At 44.7% G+C, this 19940-nt stretch overlaps 1 protein-coding gene across 1 annotated transcript; it reads right to left on the bottom strand.

Moving 5' to 3' along the window:
• Positions 1–8558: 8558 nt before the first annotated feature.
• On the bottom strand, positions 8559–9524 carry Or2at1 (olfactory receptor family 2 subfamily AT member 1). Its single transcript, NM_001000504.1, has one exon. It carries the CDS (start codon positions 9522–9524, stop codon positions 8559–8561), a length of 966 nt encoding a protein of 321 aa, NP_001000504.1.
• Between the last annotated feature and the right edge of the window lie 10416 nt (positions 9525–19940).

Below are 19940 nucleotides of genomic sequence, written 5' to 3'. Positions count from 1 at the left end.
TGCTTGGCCCACAGGGAGTGGCACTATTAGGTATGGCCATCTTGGAGTAGGTGTAGCCTTCTTGAAGGAAGTGTGTTAATGTGGGGGGGGGTTGAGGCCTCCTATACTCAAACTATGCCCAGTATGGCACACAGTCTCCTACTGAATGCCTTCGGATCAAGATGTAGTATCTTGGCTCCTTCTACTGCTCCATGCCTGCCTACCTACACAATGCCATGCTCCCACCTTGATGATAATGGACTGAACCGCCGAACCTGTAAGCCGGCCCCAATGAACTGTTAGTCTTTATAAGAGTTGCCTTGGTCATGTCGTCTTTTCACAGCAATGGAAACCTTAATTCAGACAAATGCAAATCCCTGGGCCTCACTCAGTGTTCACTGGATCAAAGAAGGCAGGTGGGAGCCTGGCATCGTGCGTTTTAATAAGCCATCAGCATGGTTTCCCTGGAGTTTGAACACTGCGGGTGGTGAGGCCTGGAGAATGGAGGGAAACTTGATATTCAGTGTTACCACCAACCACCCTTGGGTCCTTGAGCCTTGGGAAGAGCACTGACCCTTGAGTTAGTTCTTGGGTACAAACCTGGCGTTCATTCTTCCTGAGATGATAAGGAAGGAACGCAATGGGCAAGGATAGCTGTAGCTGTAGGTTTTCTTCCATTTACTACAAGTCCTTCAGAAGTGTGTACTCTCTGTCCTTGGACAGTGTAGAGCCTGATGAGATGAGTGTGTGCACACGTGTGTGTGCACCTGTGCATGTGTGTGTGCAAGCTCTGTGTGTGGTGTAGACATGGACACAAATGCTGAATGACACATGTCTTTTTAAATTCTATTTATTTATTTATTATTATCAGTATATGTGTTGGTACTTGCATGCTGAAGCATGCAGAAGTCAGAGGACTTTTAGAAAACAGTTATTTGTTTCCACTGTGGGTTCTGGGGGTGGCACTTAGGCCCTCAGTCTCATTAGCTCTTGAGTGACACCTTTGAGAGGTAGGGGGACAGAGATTCCCAGAGAAGATCCGTGGAAGCATTACCAAGGTGACCGTCGTTCGTTACAGCAGGCCTTGGTCGGAGGCTGGCTACTAGCTAGAAGTGTTCGTTTTTCTTTACAGCACAACTGAAAAAGAGACTCTTAAGTGCTCGAAGCCAAAGGAGACATAGATACACAAACAGCTAAGTCAACTCTGAAATGCATGGTAAGGTCAAAGGGTCATCCTTCTACCTAGTAGGAAAGTCCACACACTCGAAAGCCATAATAAAACGGTTTGGTCCTTGCACAGCAACAGACAATTGATAATAGAAGAGCTGATCCAGAAGCTGGCATGGTATATGAGAATTTTACAGAAGTTTTATTTTTCCTTTTAATGAACATTTGTTTATTTCTGTGTGCATGGCATGTGTATCCGTTATCCACAAAGGACGGAGAGGACACCAGGTTCCTTGAAGCTGAGGTAAAAGGCGGATGTGAGCTGCCTGAGGTAGGTGCTGGCAACTGAGCTCAGGTCTTCTCGAGGCAGCAAATGCTCATAACAAGCACACCATTTCTCCAGCTCCCAGGCACACTGACCATTTCTCTAGCTCCCAGACACACTGACCATTTCTCCAGCTCCCAGACACACTGACCATTTCTCCAGCTCCCAGGCACACTGATCATTTCTCCAGCTCCCAGGCACACTGACCATTTCTCCAGCTCCCAGGCACACTGTCTTGTTTTGTTTTTGAGACAGTGTCTTACGACGTAATCCTGGCTATCCTGGAACTCACAGAGATCACCCATCTCTGCTTCCCAAGTACTGAGATTAAAGGCTTGTACCACCCCACCTGGCTCTGGGACAAACTCTTAAAAAGATGGATTTGAGGAAAAAGAGAAATGGCTTTTAATATGGATAGAAAGATTCCTTTCTTATGCCTTAAACAGAAACTCCACATGTACTCAAGATATAAAGGTAAGAACACAGATGGCTGGACATACTGAAAGGAGGGGGGGTCATAAAGTGACAAATTTAAGTGCACCACATCAAGGATTTCTCCTTAACAAAGAGCAAATCAGAAAGTGGGCTAGCAGGTGTGATATTTAACGTCTGTGATGAGCAAACCGACAAGAGTCCCCCCAAGAAGGTAGAGTAAGAGGAATATAAATCAAAGAACTAGATTTCCCAATATGCAATGCACAGAGAGAGCAATATGCTGGCTGCTGAGAGTAAATATAGACAGCCCATATGCATTAGTAAGCAGAGAGATGTAAATCCAACAGACCCAGCCAGTTCTTTAGCTTGGTAAGAGTGCAAAGCCTCACCCTAGGGAGATGGCTTAGTAAAGTGCTTGTTCTGAGTTTGGATCTCCACGCTCACCTAAAAAGCTGGAAGTGGTGTTGAGGGTCAGCTCTGACAGGTAAACTGAGGTGGGGCATGGTGTTTGTGATTGATCACTCAGCAGACTTTTCTCTGAGGGAACAAAACTTGATTCTCTGGCACTGGTGGAAAACTCTATGGGGCCGGAGAAAGGAGGGGTTAAAATAAAACACACACACACACACACACACACACACACACACACACACACTAGCAGAAAAAGAGACACTAATACATACACAGGAAGAGATATTCAGAAAGAGAGAGAAAGAGAGATCCACAGAGAGAGACACTCACAGAGAGGGAGACACACAGAGAGAGACTGGACAGAGAGACAGACAGAGACACTTGAAGAAAAAGAGTTCACACACATGCACATGCACAGAGACACTCACAGAGAGACAGAGACAGAGAGACAGAGACACTAGCAGAAAGAGAGACACTAATACATACACAGGAAGAGACACTCAGAGAGAGAGACACACACATAAAGAGACATTCACAGAGAGGGACACACACACACAGAGACATTCTCTCTCTCTCTTACACACACACACACACACACAGACTCACACACATGAACATACACAGAGAGAGAGACACTCACAGAGAGATACACAGAGAGAGATAGAGACAGGGAGACAAAGACACTAGCAGAGAGAGAGACACACAGACACAGAGAGAGACAGAGACAGAAACACTAGCAGAGAGACACACAGAGACTCAGAGAGGGACACACACACACACACACACACACACACACACACACACACACACTCTTGATGGGCAGGGCAAAGATCCAACAAGTTTATGTTTCCCCCCAGTGCTTATATATCCCAGCAAAATCTTTAAAGCAGTACACATATCACAATGTGGCTCAATTCTGTTTTTCTTGAAGTGAACCATTACAATGACTATACATAAGAAAAAACGTGTTACCCAATACACTCACATGATCAAATGTTTTACAAGTTATGGATTAAAAAAAAACAACAAATATTCCGAAGAACCCACATACATTTTTAACTAAGCCACTTGTTATAGATTACCAAAGTATAAACAAGCAAGGCGACAGTCAGTGTCTCTTCCTGGCAGGCTGCATTTGTGGTTAAAAAGTAGCAATTATTTTATTGTTTACCTTAAAAAGTAAACTTATAAAAATCCTAAAAAAATCACAAATCTAAACTTTTAACATAAAAAATCAGTCTTTTTTTGTTTAAATCCTCACAGTGCACATCTACTTATTAGCAATTTTTTTAATTAAATTATATCAGAAAGCTGAGGGCAGAAATGGATACAAGAAGTTAATCAACTTGACCAGCCCAGCTTCAGCAAGAGAGACACGTCAGCTAGTGCTAGTCAGGCTGCCAACCTCAACAACATCCCTCAGTCATCAAACATGTGCCTTTATAAACTGTTTCCCAAGATTTCCTACACCAGATCCCTTAACAAAAACTTCTTAGCCTATCTTTTAAGAATCGACATCTCTACGTTCTTTCTGAGGGTGGCGGTTGAATCATTAATTTGCTTCAGCAGAAGTGCTTGGGAAAGATCAATCACTAACAGTGTAAGTGCCAATGACACAGGGAGGGGCCAGAAACTCCCTCAGAGTTTTCATACAACTCATAGATGATGAAGGACGTAAGACCACGAGGGCAACAAGAGCAAAACTCCACAACAGCGTGAAGTCCTTGGGACACAAGGTCCACGGTGCTCTGCCTCTCCGAGGCACACCCCTTGTGACTGTGCTAACTGGAGGGCTGCATTCCATGAGTCCTAAAGCTGTTCCGTTTAGTGGAAACTTAAGGGTTCTTTGGAGAGTCAGCTGTGTTGGTTGGTGTTTGGCTGGGGCAAACACGTAGAGGAGTGTTTTCCTGAAGTGGACACGGGTGAAAGGCTAAGGCAGACTCGTGAAGGGACATTTCACTGAAGCAGACACAGGAGAGAGGATGTTCTGCTCAAACAAACATGCGGAAGGACACATGATGAAGGATTCTTTGCTAACAACACACATGTACTGGTTTGCCTTACATTGCGTAGTTGAGCTGCGTTTGTCCGGACTCCGAGAACTGGGGCTGATTGGATGCACATGCTGAGGCAAGATGCGTGGGGGACTCGTGATGTTTGGAGGGTATAAATAGGGCTCAAAGGAGAGCTTGACTTGCTGGTACAGCCAGTTGTGCAATGCTTGTGGGTCTCATGTCTTCACTGATCTTCACTTCCCTGAGAAAGGCACAGCCAAGAACTGCTGGTCCCTCCTGCTGACTGGAGTAGAGACCTGGCTGTCTCTGTTAGGTCAAGTAATCGCTGTTGCTAACCTGATTCTACCGAACTGGACTGCTGGTGTTTTTGAGAAGTGTTTGCGAGTGGATCGTGCTGCTGCCGCCTGCTAACCTGTGAGCTGAACTGCCAATTTCCAGACAACACAGATGGGAGTTGCTCCAAAGAACCATTTCTAAACGGGTGCACTGCCACCTGTATCCTTTCTTTTCCACTGCCTCTGGTGGGTGGTGGGCTACAAGGGAGGCTGAAGCATTTAAGAAACATCATTAAAAATAAGGCTTGAAAAAAATCCAAGTTACAGTTTTGCTGTTCCTCTTGCACAGCCCCCAACAGAATAGCGAGGTACATCCCTGTTACCCAAGCAAAGAGAACGTGGAGATAGGTGGCTCCCCAGAGCTTGCTGTCCCATCCAGGGTCAGTGAGCATCAGATTCCGTGACAGACACTGCCTTGGGAAATAAGGTGAATGAAATGAAGAAAACAACCATCATAACATCTGGCCTCCACACGCATCCATATACACGTGTGCACACACATGAAGACATATACATTTCCTTACACACAAACACACACAAAGGCAAAGGCTTCACGTTGAATGATATCGGATTTTGGCAAACACGTGAAAAGATAGGAACCAAATAGTCAGTTACTTCCCGGAGCCTCGGTGGCACAGCCACTCTGTGAGAAAATGACCTCAAAGCACTCGATTTTGTCATTTGCAAGAATTATTTTCTACAAAACTACACTGAAGTAGTGCACATGAATCGTGGTGTAGGGAGGTAAAGGGTTAAATTCCACAAAGCCTATATTGTTTCTGTCAGCCAATAATGCATAGCCTGATTCACAACTGTGTGTGTTTAGAGACGCTTTATTTAATGCATGCTGTCCGTTCATTGGGCTGATGGCCAATAGCACCGTGACTCAAGCCTACAGTGTGTTACATAAGCCTCATGCAGGCTTGAGTCACAGTGCTAACGCACTTGGATATTCTCAACAGGACAGCTGCACTTGACTTGGGGGACATTTTAAGTAAAAAACAACAAAAACAAAAATTAGCATAGGAATATGAAGAAAAAAGAATGGCTAAGTACACCCCACGTGGTCTCAGACTCGGAGATCAACCTCTCTCCTACCCCACCAGAGTGCCTGGAATAAAGGTGTGTACTGCTGTAACCCAGCTTGGTTTAACATGACAGTTAAGAAACTGTCATGCCATCTTCCAGAAAAGCTCTGCCAAGTTATATCCCCTCCAACAGCACTCAAACTTTCTAATTTCTCCACATCCTGTCACAACGCACATGTGGTAGTCAGAGGACATCCATAGTCTTAAGGATGGAATAGGGCAAGTGTGTGTATGCAGAGTCATTTTGCTAGCCTCCAAGAAGTATTTTTCTTTGAGACAGGGTCTCTCTACATAGACTAACTATGTAGACCAGGCTGGCCCCAAACTCACAGAGATCTACCTGTCTCCCTCTCGAGTGCTGGGATTAAAGGCACACATTCACGCTTTTGTTTTATAAAGCAGTCATCTTGATGTCTGTTTGGTAATGGCTCACTATAGATTTTTGTTTTGTTTATTTTTAAATATTTATTCTATGTAAATGACACTGTAACTGTCTTCAGACACACCAGAAGAGGAGATCAGATCCCATTACTGATGGTAAAAATGTATTATTATTGCTTATGTGGTTACTGTTTCCTCTTTACTTACGATAAATATTTAAAAGAAGCCCCAAGTAGATAGATAGGGAGTGGCGGTAAAACTCCCCCGCACCACAGCAATCAATCCACTTTCTCTGTGACTGATCCCTTTGTGTGGTCTAGAAGAAGGCTTGACGATGAAAAGATGTCTAGGGACAGTGGAGGCGAAAGCTTTCACTGAAAACTGACATTGATGCCCAAAGAGACATTCGGAGCCCAGAATTGCACCAGGATGCAAGTTAACATGCCTGGGATAGTGTTAGAATTGTTCATTGGTTGAAAATGGGGCAGAGAGCATGAAATTTCTTCTCCCCATCCTTAGACTAAATCTAATATAGTTTTTGGAACTTTGGGTCTAGATTACTGAGTCATCTGTCTCTTTTGAACTTGATGATTGTGGTCCCACTGGAATCTAGACATCACTGTTAAAGAGTGAAGACTAGGCATGCTGGGGAGTGGGTAAGGTTTAGATGGAAGGATGCGTGTTCCAATCCCTGTTTGCCAGAGTCGGAAAATAAAACTTTTTGCCAGAGTCAGTAAACAAAGCTTGACTTGGCTTCAAGGCTTTTGTTGTAAACTCTAGGGCTGTGACTCTGAACCTTCCTAATGCTCTCACCCTTTGATACAGTTTCTCATCTGTGGTGGCCCCCAGTCATATGTTATTTTTTTCCTGCTACTTAATAACCGTTGTTAGCTTTTCCTCTAGGCTCCACCTAACAGTTGCCTAGCAACAGTCAGGCATGAGCCTGGCTCAAGTATAAAGACTGTTCCAGTCTTCTCTCTCTCTCTCTCTCTCTCTCTCTCTCTCTCTCTCTCTCTCTCTCTCTCTCTCTTCTCCCTCCCTCCCTCCTTTCCCTCTCCCTCCCTCCCTTCCCACATATTCCTCACTGCCCTCTTCCTTTCTTTCCTTCCAAATAAACTTCATTTTATACTAGACCCATTGTATGGCTGATCCCTTGGGTGGGGGTGGGGTATGCCTCAGTGTGGCCCACTAAGGCACCCCTCCTTCCACATCACACTGTCATATTACAAAACATACCAACTGTAATTTTGCTATTGTTATGAATCATAATGTAAACATTTTTGGAGATAGAAGTTTCCCAAAGGGGGCATGACCCACAGGTTGAGAACTGCGGTGGTCTAGTGGTCCCAGACTGCTGAAACGAGCATCCCGGGGCTAACCAAGTCCTGAATTGCCTCATCCTTGAGCTCTGTCCTAGTTAGTCTTTTGTTGTTGTAACAATACACAGGACCAAAAGCAACCTGCGGAGGAAAGTGTTTATTTGGCTTAGGGTTTACACCAAGGGAATTCAAGGTAGAGACACAAGGAAGGAACCTGAACGGGGAGCAGGAACTGACACAGAGGAATCATGAGTCACGGAGGGCAAGGGTCACTGGCTCTCTTCTGCCTTGCAGAGCCACCTTATAGCCTAGGCCCACCTGCTCCGGAATGGAATTACTCTCTGACAGCTAGACTCTCTCATATCAATCAGCAATCAAGAACATGTCCTGCAGGCATGCCCAAGGACAACCCTAATGCAGGGAAGTCTTCGACGGAGACTTGGAGGGATCTGACGCCTTCGTAGACATACGTGGGTAAGGAAACTAGTTTAGTGAGAATTAAAAGAAGCGCAGTGTTTCTTGCCCAAGTGGGTATACTGAGACTCCCTCACTGAGGGTTAGTGGACTGGGGGATGTGTTCCGCTCCTGTGACTCCAGGAGGGTCAAGTGAACACAGGCGTGTCCCCTAGGCGGCTGCCATGAGAACACTGGAGGTGCTGCAATACCGGGCAGCTAATAGAGTTAGCGTTTCCCATTGTTTCCTTGAGAGGTGTTTTTAAGTGGTGGCTTCTGCAAAGAGGGCAAGAGTGAGTCACAGCTATATGTCAGAAACACTGGGGATTTTCAGAAAAATTGAGAGTAGATCCAAGAGAAAATAATTACTTGGCAGACAAATACTGAGGTCTCTGAGAGCAACATGTTTGGAATTCGTGGGTCTGTGACCCCCCCCCCCATCCCAGTTGTATTCACTGTCTCAGAAAACTTAAGAGAGACTATTTAAAAGAATTCTGTTTACTTTCTGTACTAAGAAAATTTACAGTGCGGGAAACATGTTGTGAGAATTAGGGGTCCGATATCTTGACTGAGTGAATCTGCCATGATTTCCTCTCTACTCTTGGTGATATTTATGAGGAAAAGTTCAGTTTGCGCGATTATGGGTAAATCTAGGGCTTTCCAATACTCTTTGGATCCTGGTGACAGACAATTTTAGTGATGGCCGCCTTGACATCTTTGTTCCTCAGGGTGTAGATGATAGGGTTGAGAACAGGTGTGAGAATGGCATAGACCACGTTCCCCATGATGTGGAAGTCTACGGGGAGGTCAGCCCTGTAGGCCACATAGGATATGGCAATGGACGAGTAGTAGGTGCCCACCACCAGGAGGTGGGAGCTGCAGGTGGAGAAGGCTTTGGAACGCCCTTCCTTGGAGTTGATCCGAAGCACTGAGATCAGGATTCGCACATAGGAGAGGAGCACCAGGAGGAGGGGGAGGAAAGACACCACCATGGCAATGCAGAAGCCCATGAGCGTCTGGGGACTGGTGTCTGAGCAGGAAGCCTGGACCACGGCCAGGTGGTCACAGAAGCAGTGGTAGATGTAGGCGATGTTGTCAAATGCCATGTGGGAAGTCTGTACCACTGCTGGGATGGGCAGGAGGAGGGCGGTGATCCAGGCACTGGCTGCCAGTGCAGTGTTTGTCTGTGGGGTCATGTGGACGGGGTAGTGCAGAGGGCGGCAGATAGCCACATAGCGGTCATAGGCCATGACCACCAAGATGAAGGCTTCTGAGCAGGAGAAGCTGTGGAATAGATACATCTGCAGGAAGCAGGCAGGGAAGCTGAGCAAGCGGTCTCCCAGCAGGAGTAGGGACAGCATCTTCGGGACAGTGGTGGTGGTGAAGAGGATGTCTAGAGCTGAGAGGTTGATTAGGAAGAAGTACATGGGCTTGTGGAGGCTGGGCTCGGCCACCACAGCTACCAGGATCAGAGTGTTCCCCATGAGGATGAGAAGGTAGAGGAGGAGAAAGATGAAGAAGACAGGAAGGAAGAGGGATTTTTGCAGAGAGGGGATGCCTATAAGGTAGAAGCTGGTCTGAGAGTCCCCTGACCCATTACAGGCTATGTTCTCCATGCTGTGTTAAAGCCAGATGCCCAGGAGATTTCCACGACAATCTGTAAGCAGAAGAGCCCAAGGTTCTGAGATGAGAATTACATAATCTGGTCAAAATAAACAATTCATTTACTGTCAATTCCAGAGGAAAGACAGGGGCTCTGTCTTGTGCCAGATTCCTCAGCCTATGTCAAAACTCCCTCCTTCCTTTAAAATCAAGGATGGGTAAAAGCACTTGCAACTATACCTTATAGAATAAACCATTTACCATGTAAGAGCCACTGAGGTACCCTGTAATATAACAACCGCGTGCCATTCACTGAGTACACGGAGATGTGTTGATCAGGAGAGAGGTTTTAGCCCTCACAGGACTGAAAGTCCCCTGATACAGAAAGGCATGAAGGGAACAGTGACATCAGTGTGCCACTGCCGTTGTGCTCAGCACTACGGATGAACTGGGCTCCCCTTGCCATGCCCATTGTGATTCTTTTCGGAACATTAGATCTCTCCAGTCAGTTAATTCATTTACTTTTTACTTGAGATTTGTCTCAAGGTTTTGGTTTTTGGTTTTGGTAGCTTTGCAGTTGTGGATGGTAGATGTCTCTTTTGTGGAAACATCCTGTCTTCTCAGTGTAACCATTAACCCATCACTGTCTTCCTTCTCTCTTGTTTGCTTGGTCCTGTCCTCTCCTTCTAAGCTGACACATCTGTCCCCCATCACAGTGTGAGGCTCTCTGTCATTGTAAGGAAAAGTGGTGACATTGAGAATGCTTTAGGTGCTCTGTCAAGTCAGGGTACCTGACGATGCTCCTCTGTTGATTCTGCAAGACAGAATCCATGGTAATCTCTCTCTGTAGGACCACTGATTGCTTCTCCCCAGTCCAGGAAGTACCCTAGTTAATCACTGTATGGGTTAGGTCACCACTCAGCAGGCCTCTCTGATCTCCACTCAGAAGGTGCCACGATGTCTTGGGATAGATGGGGAAGGGGTGATTTGTAAAGGAGTTAAGATATGCTTGCCGTATCGGTTTCTACAGAAATGAACTTTCAGATGAAACAAAACGGAACGTTTCAACCCATAGATGTAGGGACTTAGGCTAAAGACAAATACTGTTTTCCTCTCAGCCTTGGGCTTGTCCCCTGGACCATTGAGGCAGTGTGTCCTGACATTGATATCACTGTGTCTTGAGTCTCCGTGATCCCTTGACTTTTATTTTCCCATTTTCTAACAAAACATTTCTCATACACAAACAATTATATAATTTTAAGTGTTCTTTCCCAGCTATCTCATCCCCTGTAGGTCAGAGACTTTGCCCAGGAGGATGGGGGCTTTCCCAGGCCCCACACCAGCTGCCTGAAATGCCAGGAAGATTGTGCTGAGTGTCTGCTTTCTGGGGTTTTCTCCTTTCCATCTTCCCTGAGGAATCCAGACATCAAGCTTCCAAGCCAAAAATATTTGAGCAGAGGTTTTTACTTCCCCCTTTTTCAGTTGACAATATCAGAAAAGACTAAATATCAAATATTTTTCTGAGGCTCAATCTGGTAGGATTTAAATTGGTGTCTGGCAATACAAACACCTCCTTGACAATATGCCCTTGACTTAACAAGGTGTATGGCAATTGGTTCCAAATTGAGACTACATGAACCAGACCCCCACGTGCCAATAGATTCAGAAGTCTGGTTGCATCACACCCACAGGGACATCACCTGCCCTACTTGGACATTGCAGCCCCCAGTTAGCTTGCACTGCCTGTTTCTCAGGATCAGACTGAACTTGAGGGCGAGGGGTTATGTTGAGGAATGAAGCTGGGAAGGACACATCCAGAGGTGTCCCAGCTGCCCCTGCTTCTCTCTCCTCTGCCCGCTGTTTGCTGACAGACACATGGATGCTGAAGTCCTGGTGGGGAGCTAGCTTGTGGATTTTGCCTGCTGTGTGGTACTGGATTGTCTAATAGGCAGTCCAGACTTGGGCCACCATCAAAGCAGGGACACCAGAGCTGCTCAATTTCTTAAAGAGTTTGATATTTGGTGCCAACCAGTTCATCATAGGAAATGCCAACGCCCCTTAGGCTTACTGTATTCTCTAAGATGGGTTTTTTTTTAGCCTGAATTATAGTCTGTGTTTAAGTAATATTGTCCATGCTTAGAACCAAAAATTCCAGCCCTAGGGAATCTTCTAGCACCAGCTCTACCACTGGAGAGAGAGAGAGAGAGAGAGAGAGAGAGAGAGAGAGAGAGAGAGAGAGAGAGAGAGATGCATGAGTCGCCTGAATGCCCAACCTGCCCTTGAAGTTCGTCATCTCCCATCACAGAACCCTCCCTGCTGGCTATGCTTCTTAAAACTGAAGAAACTGGGCTGGCAAGATGGCGGGGTGGATAAAAGCTCTTGCTGCAAGAGTCTGGTAACCTGAGTTTGAACCCTGGATCCACAGTGGAAACAGAACCAAATCCTAAAAGTGGTTCTCACATTCACACTTGTGCTGGGGCACAGGTGGGTGAACTCATAAACACACACACACACACACACACACACACACACACACTCATACACTCACACATATGCACACATACCTACATACACACTCACACACAAATACTCATAAATACACACACACTCATGTGGACACACACATACACATACTCACACTCATACACACATACACACACTCACACATATACACACACTCGCATGCATGCATGCACGCATACACATACACACACTCACATGCATTCACACATACACACACTCATACACACATATTCATGCACACATTCACACATATACACATACAGTCACACACACTCACACACATACGCACTCATACTTACATAAATACATATACACTAATAAGTCAAGTAAAAATGAAACTTATATACACAAAAGGAAATTAAGTAATTAAGGTTAAGAGAAGGACAGGCTCTCATCCAGGGCCACAGCATGAGGGGTGAGAGCAGAAGGTGCTCCTGGAGTCAGCCTAGCTGAAAGGTCTAAGCCCTACCTATACCAAGAGTTTGGATGCTGGGCCAGCCCTTATTCTTTCTTGCTGTGACCTCCATCACTGTTTATCTCATCGGTACAGCGAGGGTATTGATGGATAGATCTCTGAAGGATTTGCAGTTTAGTGAACTGCCTTCTGAGTGTCCCCTGTGTGTTTGGCAGAGTGGGGAATGAAAATACATCTGTCACATGGTCCATGCTTTAAGGGAGAAAGAATGTCTTCCCCCCCAAAGCCACACTCTTTGCCTTCACAATGTCACACCTACTGTAGCAGACAAGTCTGTGGACATGAGAGGGGACAAGATACAAATGCCTGCTCACCACTAGCTCCGTGACCTTCAGCGAGTCACTTCTTTTGGCCTGCCTGTGCCCTTGTAAGCTTTCCTTTAGATAGTGCTTACATGTGCTCACAAAAGCTGGACCTCATAAGAGCTCAGTTTGTTAGTGTTTCCCATGGCTCTCCTTAGCCTTGTCCTTCTGTGGGAAAACCCAGGCCCGGATGGTTTGAATTCTGCTGTTGGCAGACCTCCTTGCCTTCACCTACCAGTGTACCTAACTCAAGGTCTAAGACCTAGTGCACGTACAGTCATTCTGGAGCCTTAGGGCCTGCCTCTGTTTACATCCCAACAGATCTATAATCCTGTTCTTCTCTTTACTGTGACTTTTTCTGCCTCTGTAAGGCCCCTCCATCTCCTGCAACACTCACTTGTTGAGTCTGCATCACATTGGTGTCTTCAATGGTTCTCCACACCAGGCTTTGGTGGAAGCGGCAGGCTGGGCTGAGCTGTGGCCCATTAAACCCTCAGCCCTCTCCTTTCAAGCAGGCCTCTTGGGTACTTCCCTTTAAGATGCATCTCCCATAGCTCCCCCACAGCGTCCCTAGGGACCTCTTCCTGGCATCTCCTACGTCGTGTATATGATGGAGGTAGGCTCTATCCCTAGACTTCATTGCTAATGAGAAGATCATCACTAACAGTACTCAAGGGCCCAGGATTTCACATCAATGGTATAACCTTTGTCTCTGTCTCACCCTTGAGCAGAGGAGACAGGACGTAAGAGCAGGAAACAGTAAGAAGTCTAAAAGGACAGTGAACTGTAAGGTGTGGTATAACTATTTTAACAGCAATGGATGGAGGCAGTTGGTTTCCTGACCCAGAGATCTATATTCTCCTAGGGCCTAGACCACTATAGCAGGATTGCATACTGCCTGGGGAAGACCTGGTTCTTTAAACATTAAACAACCTCCTTGGTGTGCTGGCTTCCTGCTAACTTTCACTGTTGTTTCTGGAATATGGATATGCCTTTCTGAGACACCTCTGGTACCAGGATTAGTTCTCCTTGCTCTCACCACATGTCCACAAGTGTGTTTCCTCTTTAGGACCAAATACATGAGAAGTACCCTTCTTGGCCTGGTGAACCTGTGGTATAAGGATCTCTAAAATTTCAGGTGGCAACCTCAGCTTCCAGGCCACTGAATTATTGAGTCCTGGTAGATGTAGTCTATTCTTGTTTGTTTTTAGCTTTTTATTGATCCTTTGTGAACTTCATATCATGCATCCAAACCCCACTCATCTCCTTGTCCCTTTGTATCCCCCTTGACATTGCAACCCCCAAAACAAAACAAGCAAACAAACAAACAAACAACAACAACAACAACAAAATCTCACCGTGGAAGCTGTGGTGTGTCGCAGTGTGTCCATGTGTGTTACAGTGTATCCCACAGTATACCCTTTTGTCCATGCATCTTCATTTGCAAATGTTCATTGCAATGAGCCATTGGTCTGGTTTGAGGCCCTGACATCTGCTATACTATCAATAATAGATCCTCACCAGAACTCCTCTCCAATATCCTGATGTTGCCCTGTGTTGCAGCTTTGTGTCTGCAGACTGGCCCCATCATGAGGTCCAGCAGTTCATAAACGGGGTGGATGTTGGAGTGGGCCAACAAGATCTGAGCCTGAGTAGTAACTGAGTTGGTCAGTCTGCCAGCTCTCCTGTATCCATGCCACCAGAGCCAGCTCTATTGTATTGCTCAGGTGAAGTACAGGACCCAGTCTCTTGAGTGTTGCAGTTGGTGAGGGACAGGGACAGCTCTCTTGCACTCATGATCCTGGGGCCAGCTCTCCTACCCGGTGGTGAGGGGCTGTGATGGTGGGGGGAGGCATCTTTCATGTACCCATGGCAACTCATGGCAATGTATTCTTACTCTACAGAATGAAAACTACCCGCCAAGAGATCCCAACATTGAGGAGAAGACTCAAGTGTTGGAACAGGTTCTCAGGTTTAGGAGATGCTCCTACTTCTATCCTTGTCTCTCATACCTGTGTGCCGTCTAAAATACACCCAGACCGTGTAGACTGCCCTCCACAGTAGCTGTTGCTAAGTATGCACATTCTAACTTGTCAGGTAGCATCCTATGCCCTGCCAGCTGTTGTTACCCAGCTTGCACCTGAACCGGACCCCCAGTTATCCTTTCAGTCACCAGGCTACCTGCTTCTGAGTGATGGCAAACCTTCTAAGATCTGTGATTACTATGGGCACAGGACTCTTGTATTTCTTTTACCCCATTGAGTTCCTAGGTCAAAGGCAAGGCCTTATAGGATATTATCATAATGAACAAGGTGCTATGGTTTGGATCTAAAAATGCCTCTGGAGGAGTCATGTGTTAAAGGCTTGGTACCCAGCTTTGATAGGCTTTGGGGGAAATGATTGGATTGTGAGGGTTCTCACTTCATTAGTGGATTAGTCCACTGACATGGTCATAATTTGGTGGTCTTGGGGGTAGGTTTTGGAAACTAGGAGGCCAGACCTAGTTAGAGGAAGTAAGTCACTAATGGTATTCCCTTAAGGGGTCTATTTTTGACCATGCTCACTCTCCCTTTGTTTTGTAGATGCCATAAGGTGAACAGTTGATATCTGGTGTCCCTTCTCTGGTGTTCTGTTTTAGCGCTGGCTCATAGAGATGGAGACAAGCAGCCCTGGGCTGAAACTCTCATGCTGTGGGCCACAACCTTCCCTCCTTACCACAGTTATTATTTTGCTGCAGTGACAGACTAACACTGACCAACTAAATTGGCTAACAGTGTTATTTTTTTCTTTACTGTGATAAAATAATATGACCAAAAATAACTTAATAAAGTATTTATTTTGGCTTATGGTTTCACAGAGCTAGATGTCTATAAGAGCAGGGAAAACATGGCAGTAGGAGCAAGAAGCCAAGATCATATTTCAACCACACACAGGAAAGAAACAAAGCAACCAGGAAGTGGAGTGAGGCTAAAAGCCCTCAGAGCCAGTTCCTGAGTAGCATTCCTCCAGCAAGATTCCATGTTCTAAAAGTTCCATAACCTCCCCAAACAGCAACACCAACAAGACATCAAATATCTAAATACATGAGCCTATGGAGGACATTTCTAACTCAAACTACAACACATACAATGCTTTTATTAAATACATAGAAGGTGTCACTGGCAAATGCATTGCGAGTAAGAGGGGCAAATCCATATTCAGAATAGACTTTTATTCTGCTAAGAAAAAAAAAAACATTGTCCTAGGATGATAAAAGAGAATCCAGCGTCATCCACAGCTGGTTTCCTTGACCAGTGGGCCCTTCACATCAGGAGCTTAGTGTTGGTCCTTGTTGCTGGTATTTGTGATCTTAGCAGAAGATGAGACTTATCAGCCTTGATAAACTTATACTCAGGCTCCACTGATGGCATTGTAGTCCTCGCCCCCTCATGACTCTTTGGAACAAACATTGAGGTGTTCACAGACTCTCACTGGCCATGTGATTTTTTTTTTTTACTCTTGCCTGTTTTGGAGAGCTTGGCCATCATATATGTACTTTGGTAAACAGTCACATGGAGTACAGATATCTTCACAATGTGTGTCCATTTTAGAGATCTATCACCTTAAAGACTTCCTCTTTGTCATGTCCTTAGGCTGGTATAGACATATAGCTCTTTTGATTTACTTCCTAGGTGAGATGAACTTGTGTGAAAAGCATACATTTGCTATAAGTTCTGCCCATTGGTAACACTCATTTAGCTTGTTGGTCTCCTTGAAGGTCCTTAGTGACAGGCCAGTCTTGGCTGGTTCTAGCATGTTTCGGAGAACTATTTTCTGTTTTAGGCTTGAACTGTTTATTCCTGAGGGAATTAATTATAAAGAATAGAGGACTCCCCACGAGACCATAGTTAAGAGCTCATGGAAACATGTGGATGCCATGGGACTTTGGATTTATTTGAACTGCCTGCTCATGGGAGTTGTTTGTGTCTTCCACTGACACGGTCATTTAAGCCCAACATGACATCTATTACTTCCACTTGATGATGGGATGTTTTTACACAGGTCTTAGTTTACCTTTATATGTTCAAATGATGATGGGAAACTTACATGTGTCCAGTCTTATATATTGTGTGTTCTTTAACAACCAGCTCATAAAGAACCAGGGAGCTATGTTTGTAATGTTCCTCAGTCAGGAATTCACTTTGACCTGGGCCAGGAAATATCACTCAAAACAAGAAAAACTATCCAGATAGAAAATGAGCCAGCTCTAAAATCATAGGGCTCTGATTCTTCTATTCATAATGCATGTTACTTACCTCAAGAGAATTTTAAATTTGAGTTATAAGATAGTTTGAGAGTAGTTTCTTTGATGTTGGGGTGACCTTTCTTTACTTTGTATGAAGGCATGTCTCTGTATTTTTAATTGTTAATTCTGTACCACCAAAGAACTACATGCTGGCAGGATTTTGGTATTGTCATTTCTATGGCCGATCACTGGGTTTTCTATTTTGTAAATATTTTTCTTTTCTCACCTGCCTAAAGGCAATCTAAAGATGTATCAGAAGTTTCCTCATGCTTATTGGTTGTAATAAAGACCTGACAGTCATTAACTGGAGTAGGAAGTACTAGGGTAGAACTTCCAGGCAGAAGAGGACACAGAAAAAGAAAGCAGAAGCAGAAGAAGTGAAAGTGGACAGGGAGGGAACAGACACAAAAGGCAGTGGAGCAGATAAAGGTATAGAACTAGCCATATAGCGGGTCATAGACTAGATAGTCAGGTTAAGTTTAAATGGTAGCTGGAAGACTGTCCCAGAAAAGGCCTAAACTTTAAACTTTAAGCCTCCATGTCCAAGAAAACTCCTCAAAATTTGGCGCCCAACATGGGGCCTGGAATCCAAGCTTAGGCACTAGATTCAGGCTTAGACCAAAAGTTCTGGCACACTGCTCTGTGAGTGGCAGGTGGTGGAGACCTCGAAGAAGCTGAGGGGCAGCAGCAGTGTTAGTAATGGCAGCAGGTGATGCTTGTGGGTGAACAGGGCCCACAAGCAACTGGCACAACAGGCAGGTGATGGAGCCAAAGTGTATGGACATTTCTCTCTCTCTCTCTCTCTCTCTCTCTCTCTCTCTCTCTCTCTCTCTCCCTCTCTCTCTCTCTCTGTCTCTGGCAGGCTGCTGCAAACCCACATAACAAGTGGAAGTATGACAGGCAGACAGTGAAAAAGTCAGGAGCCACTCACCCTAATATGAGACCTGAGTCAGTACACAGGCCTGCCGCAGGAGCTATGGTATTCAAGAAGCTGAGGCCCAGAAATCCTGAGCAAAGCCAGAAGCTGAAGACCTTGAGCTGGTGATGTATGCATGGAACAGGCTACCCAGAGGACAGATTTTAGGGAAACTTAGATTAAAAGTGATAAGAGAGAAAGAGAATATCTTGTAAGTGTGCTTATATGTTTAAAAAGGGGGGAAACTGAATGTAGACACTCAGAAAGAAATACTAAGTTTAAAAATAATAAAGTGATGACTTCAAAGGAAGTAGAGAAAGAAAAATAGGTAGAAATGTTTTGCATATGTGCATAGAAAGAGAGTATAGGCAGTCATAAAAAGAAATGTTAGTTATATTCACAACAATAAAAGAACTTCTGGGGGAAATCACCATCCCTGACCTCAAGCCATACTACAGAGCAATAATGATAACAACCTAATGATACCAGTACAGAGACAGACAGGTAGATAGATGGAATAGAGTTGAAGACCTAGAAATAAATCCACACACCTATTATGGTCACTTGATCTTTGACAAAGAAGCCAAAACCATCCAGTGGAAAAAACCAAACCACCATTTACAGCAAATGGTGCTGGTTCAACTGGCAGGTGGCACCTGGAAGAGTGCCAATTGATCCATTCTTATCTCCTGTACAAAGCTCAAGTCCAAGTAGATCAAGGACCTCCACATAAAACCAGATATGCTGAATCTAACGGAAGAGAAAGTGGGGGAAAGTCTTGAACACATCTACATGGGGGAAATGTCCTGAACAGAACACCAATGGCTCAGGGATATCATAAAATTGAAAAGCTTTTATAAGGCAAAGGATACTGTTAATAGGACAAAATGGAAACCTACACATTGGGAAAAGATCTTTACTGATCCTACATCTGATAGAGGGCTAATACCCAAAATATACAAAAAGCTCAAGAAGTTAGACTCCAGAGAACCAAAGAACCAAGTGGGGTACAGAGCTGGAGAGATGGCTCAGTGGTTAAGAGCACTGACTGCTCTTCCAAAGGTCCTGAGTTCAATTCCCATTAACCACATGGTGGCTCCCAAGCATCTGTAATGGGATCAGATGCCGTCTTCTGGTGTGTGTGAAGAGAGCAACATTGTGCTTATATACGTTAAATAAATAAATAAATAATAAATAAATAAATAAATAAATAAATCTTTTAAAAAATGAGGTACAGAGATAAAGAATTCTCAACTAGGAATATCGAATGGCCACACCTAAAAAAAAATGTTCAATATCCTTAGTCGTCAGGGAAATGCAAATCAAAATGACCCTGAGATTCCACTTCATACCAATCAGAATGGCTAAGATCAAAAACTCGGGGAGCAGGAGACACTGGTGAGGATGTGGAGAAGGAGGAACACTTCTCCATTGCTGGTGGGATTGCAAGCAGGTAAAACCACTTTGGAAAACAATCTGGCAGTTCCTCAGAAATTTGGAAATAGTTCTACCTAAAGACCCAGCTATACCACTCCTGAGCATACTCCAACATATAACAAAGACACGTGCTCCACTATGTTCATAGCAGCCTTATTTGTAATAGCCAGAAGCTGGAAAGAACCCAGATGTCCTTCAACAGAGAAATGGATACAGAAAATATGGTACATCTACACAATAGAGTATACTCATCTATTAAAAACAATGACTTCATGAAATTCATAGGCAAATGAATGGAACTAGAAAGTATCATCCTGAGTGAGGTAGCCCAATCACAAAAGAACACACATGGTATGTACTCACTGATAAGTGGATATTAGCCCAAAAGCTCAGAATACCCACGGTACAACTCATAGACCACAGGAAGCTTAAGAAGAAAGACCAAAGTGTGGATGCTTATTTAGAATGGGAAACAAAATAATTATAGGAGGT

Source organism: Rattus norvegicus, chromosome 1 (assembly GCF_036323735.1).
Source record: "Rattus norvegicus strain BN/NHsdMcwi chromosome 1, GRCr8, whole genome shotgun sequence".
Taxonomy (NCBI): Eukaryota; Metazoa; Chordata; class Mammalia; order Rodentia; family Muridae; genus Rattus; species Rattus norvegicus.
This window is presented reverse-complemented; position numbering and strand designations above follow the sequence as displayed.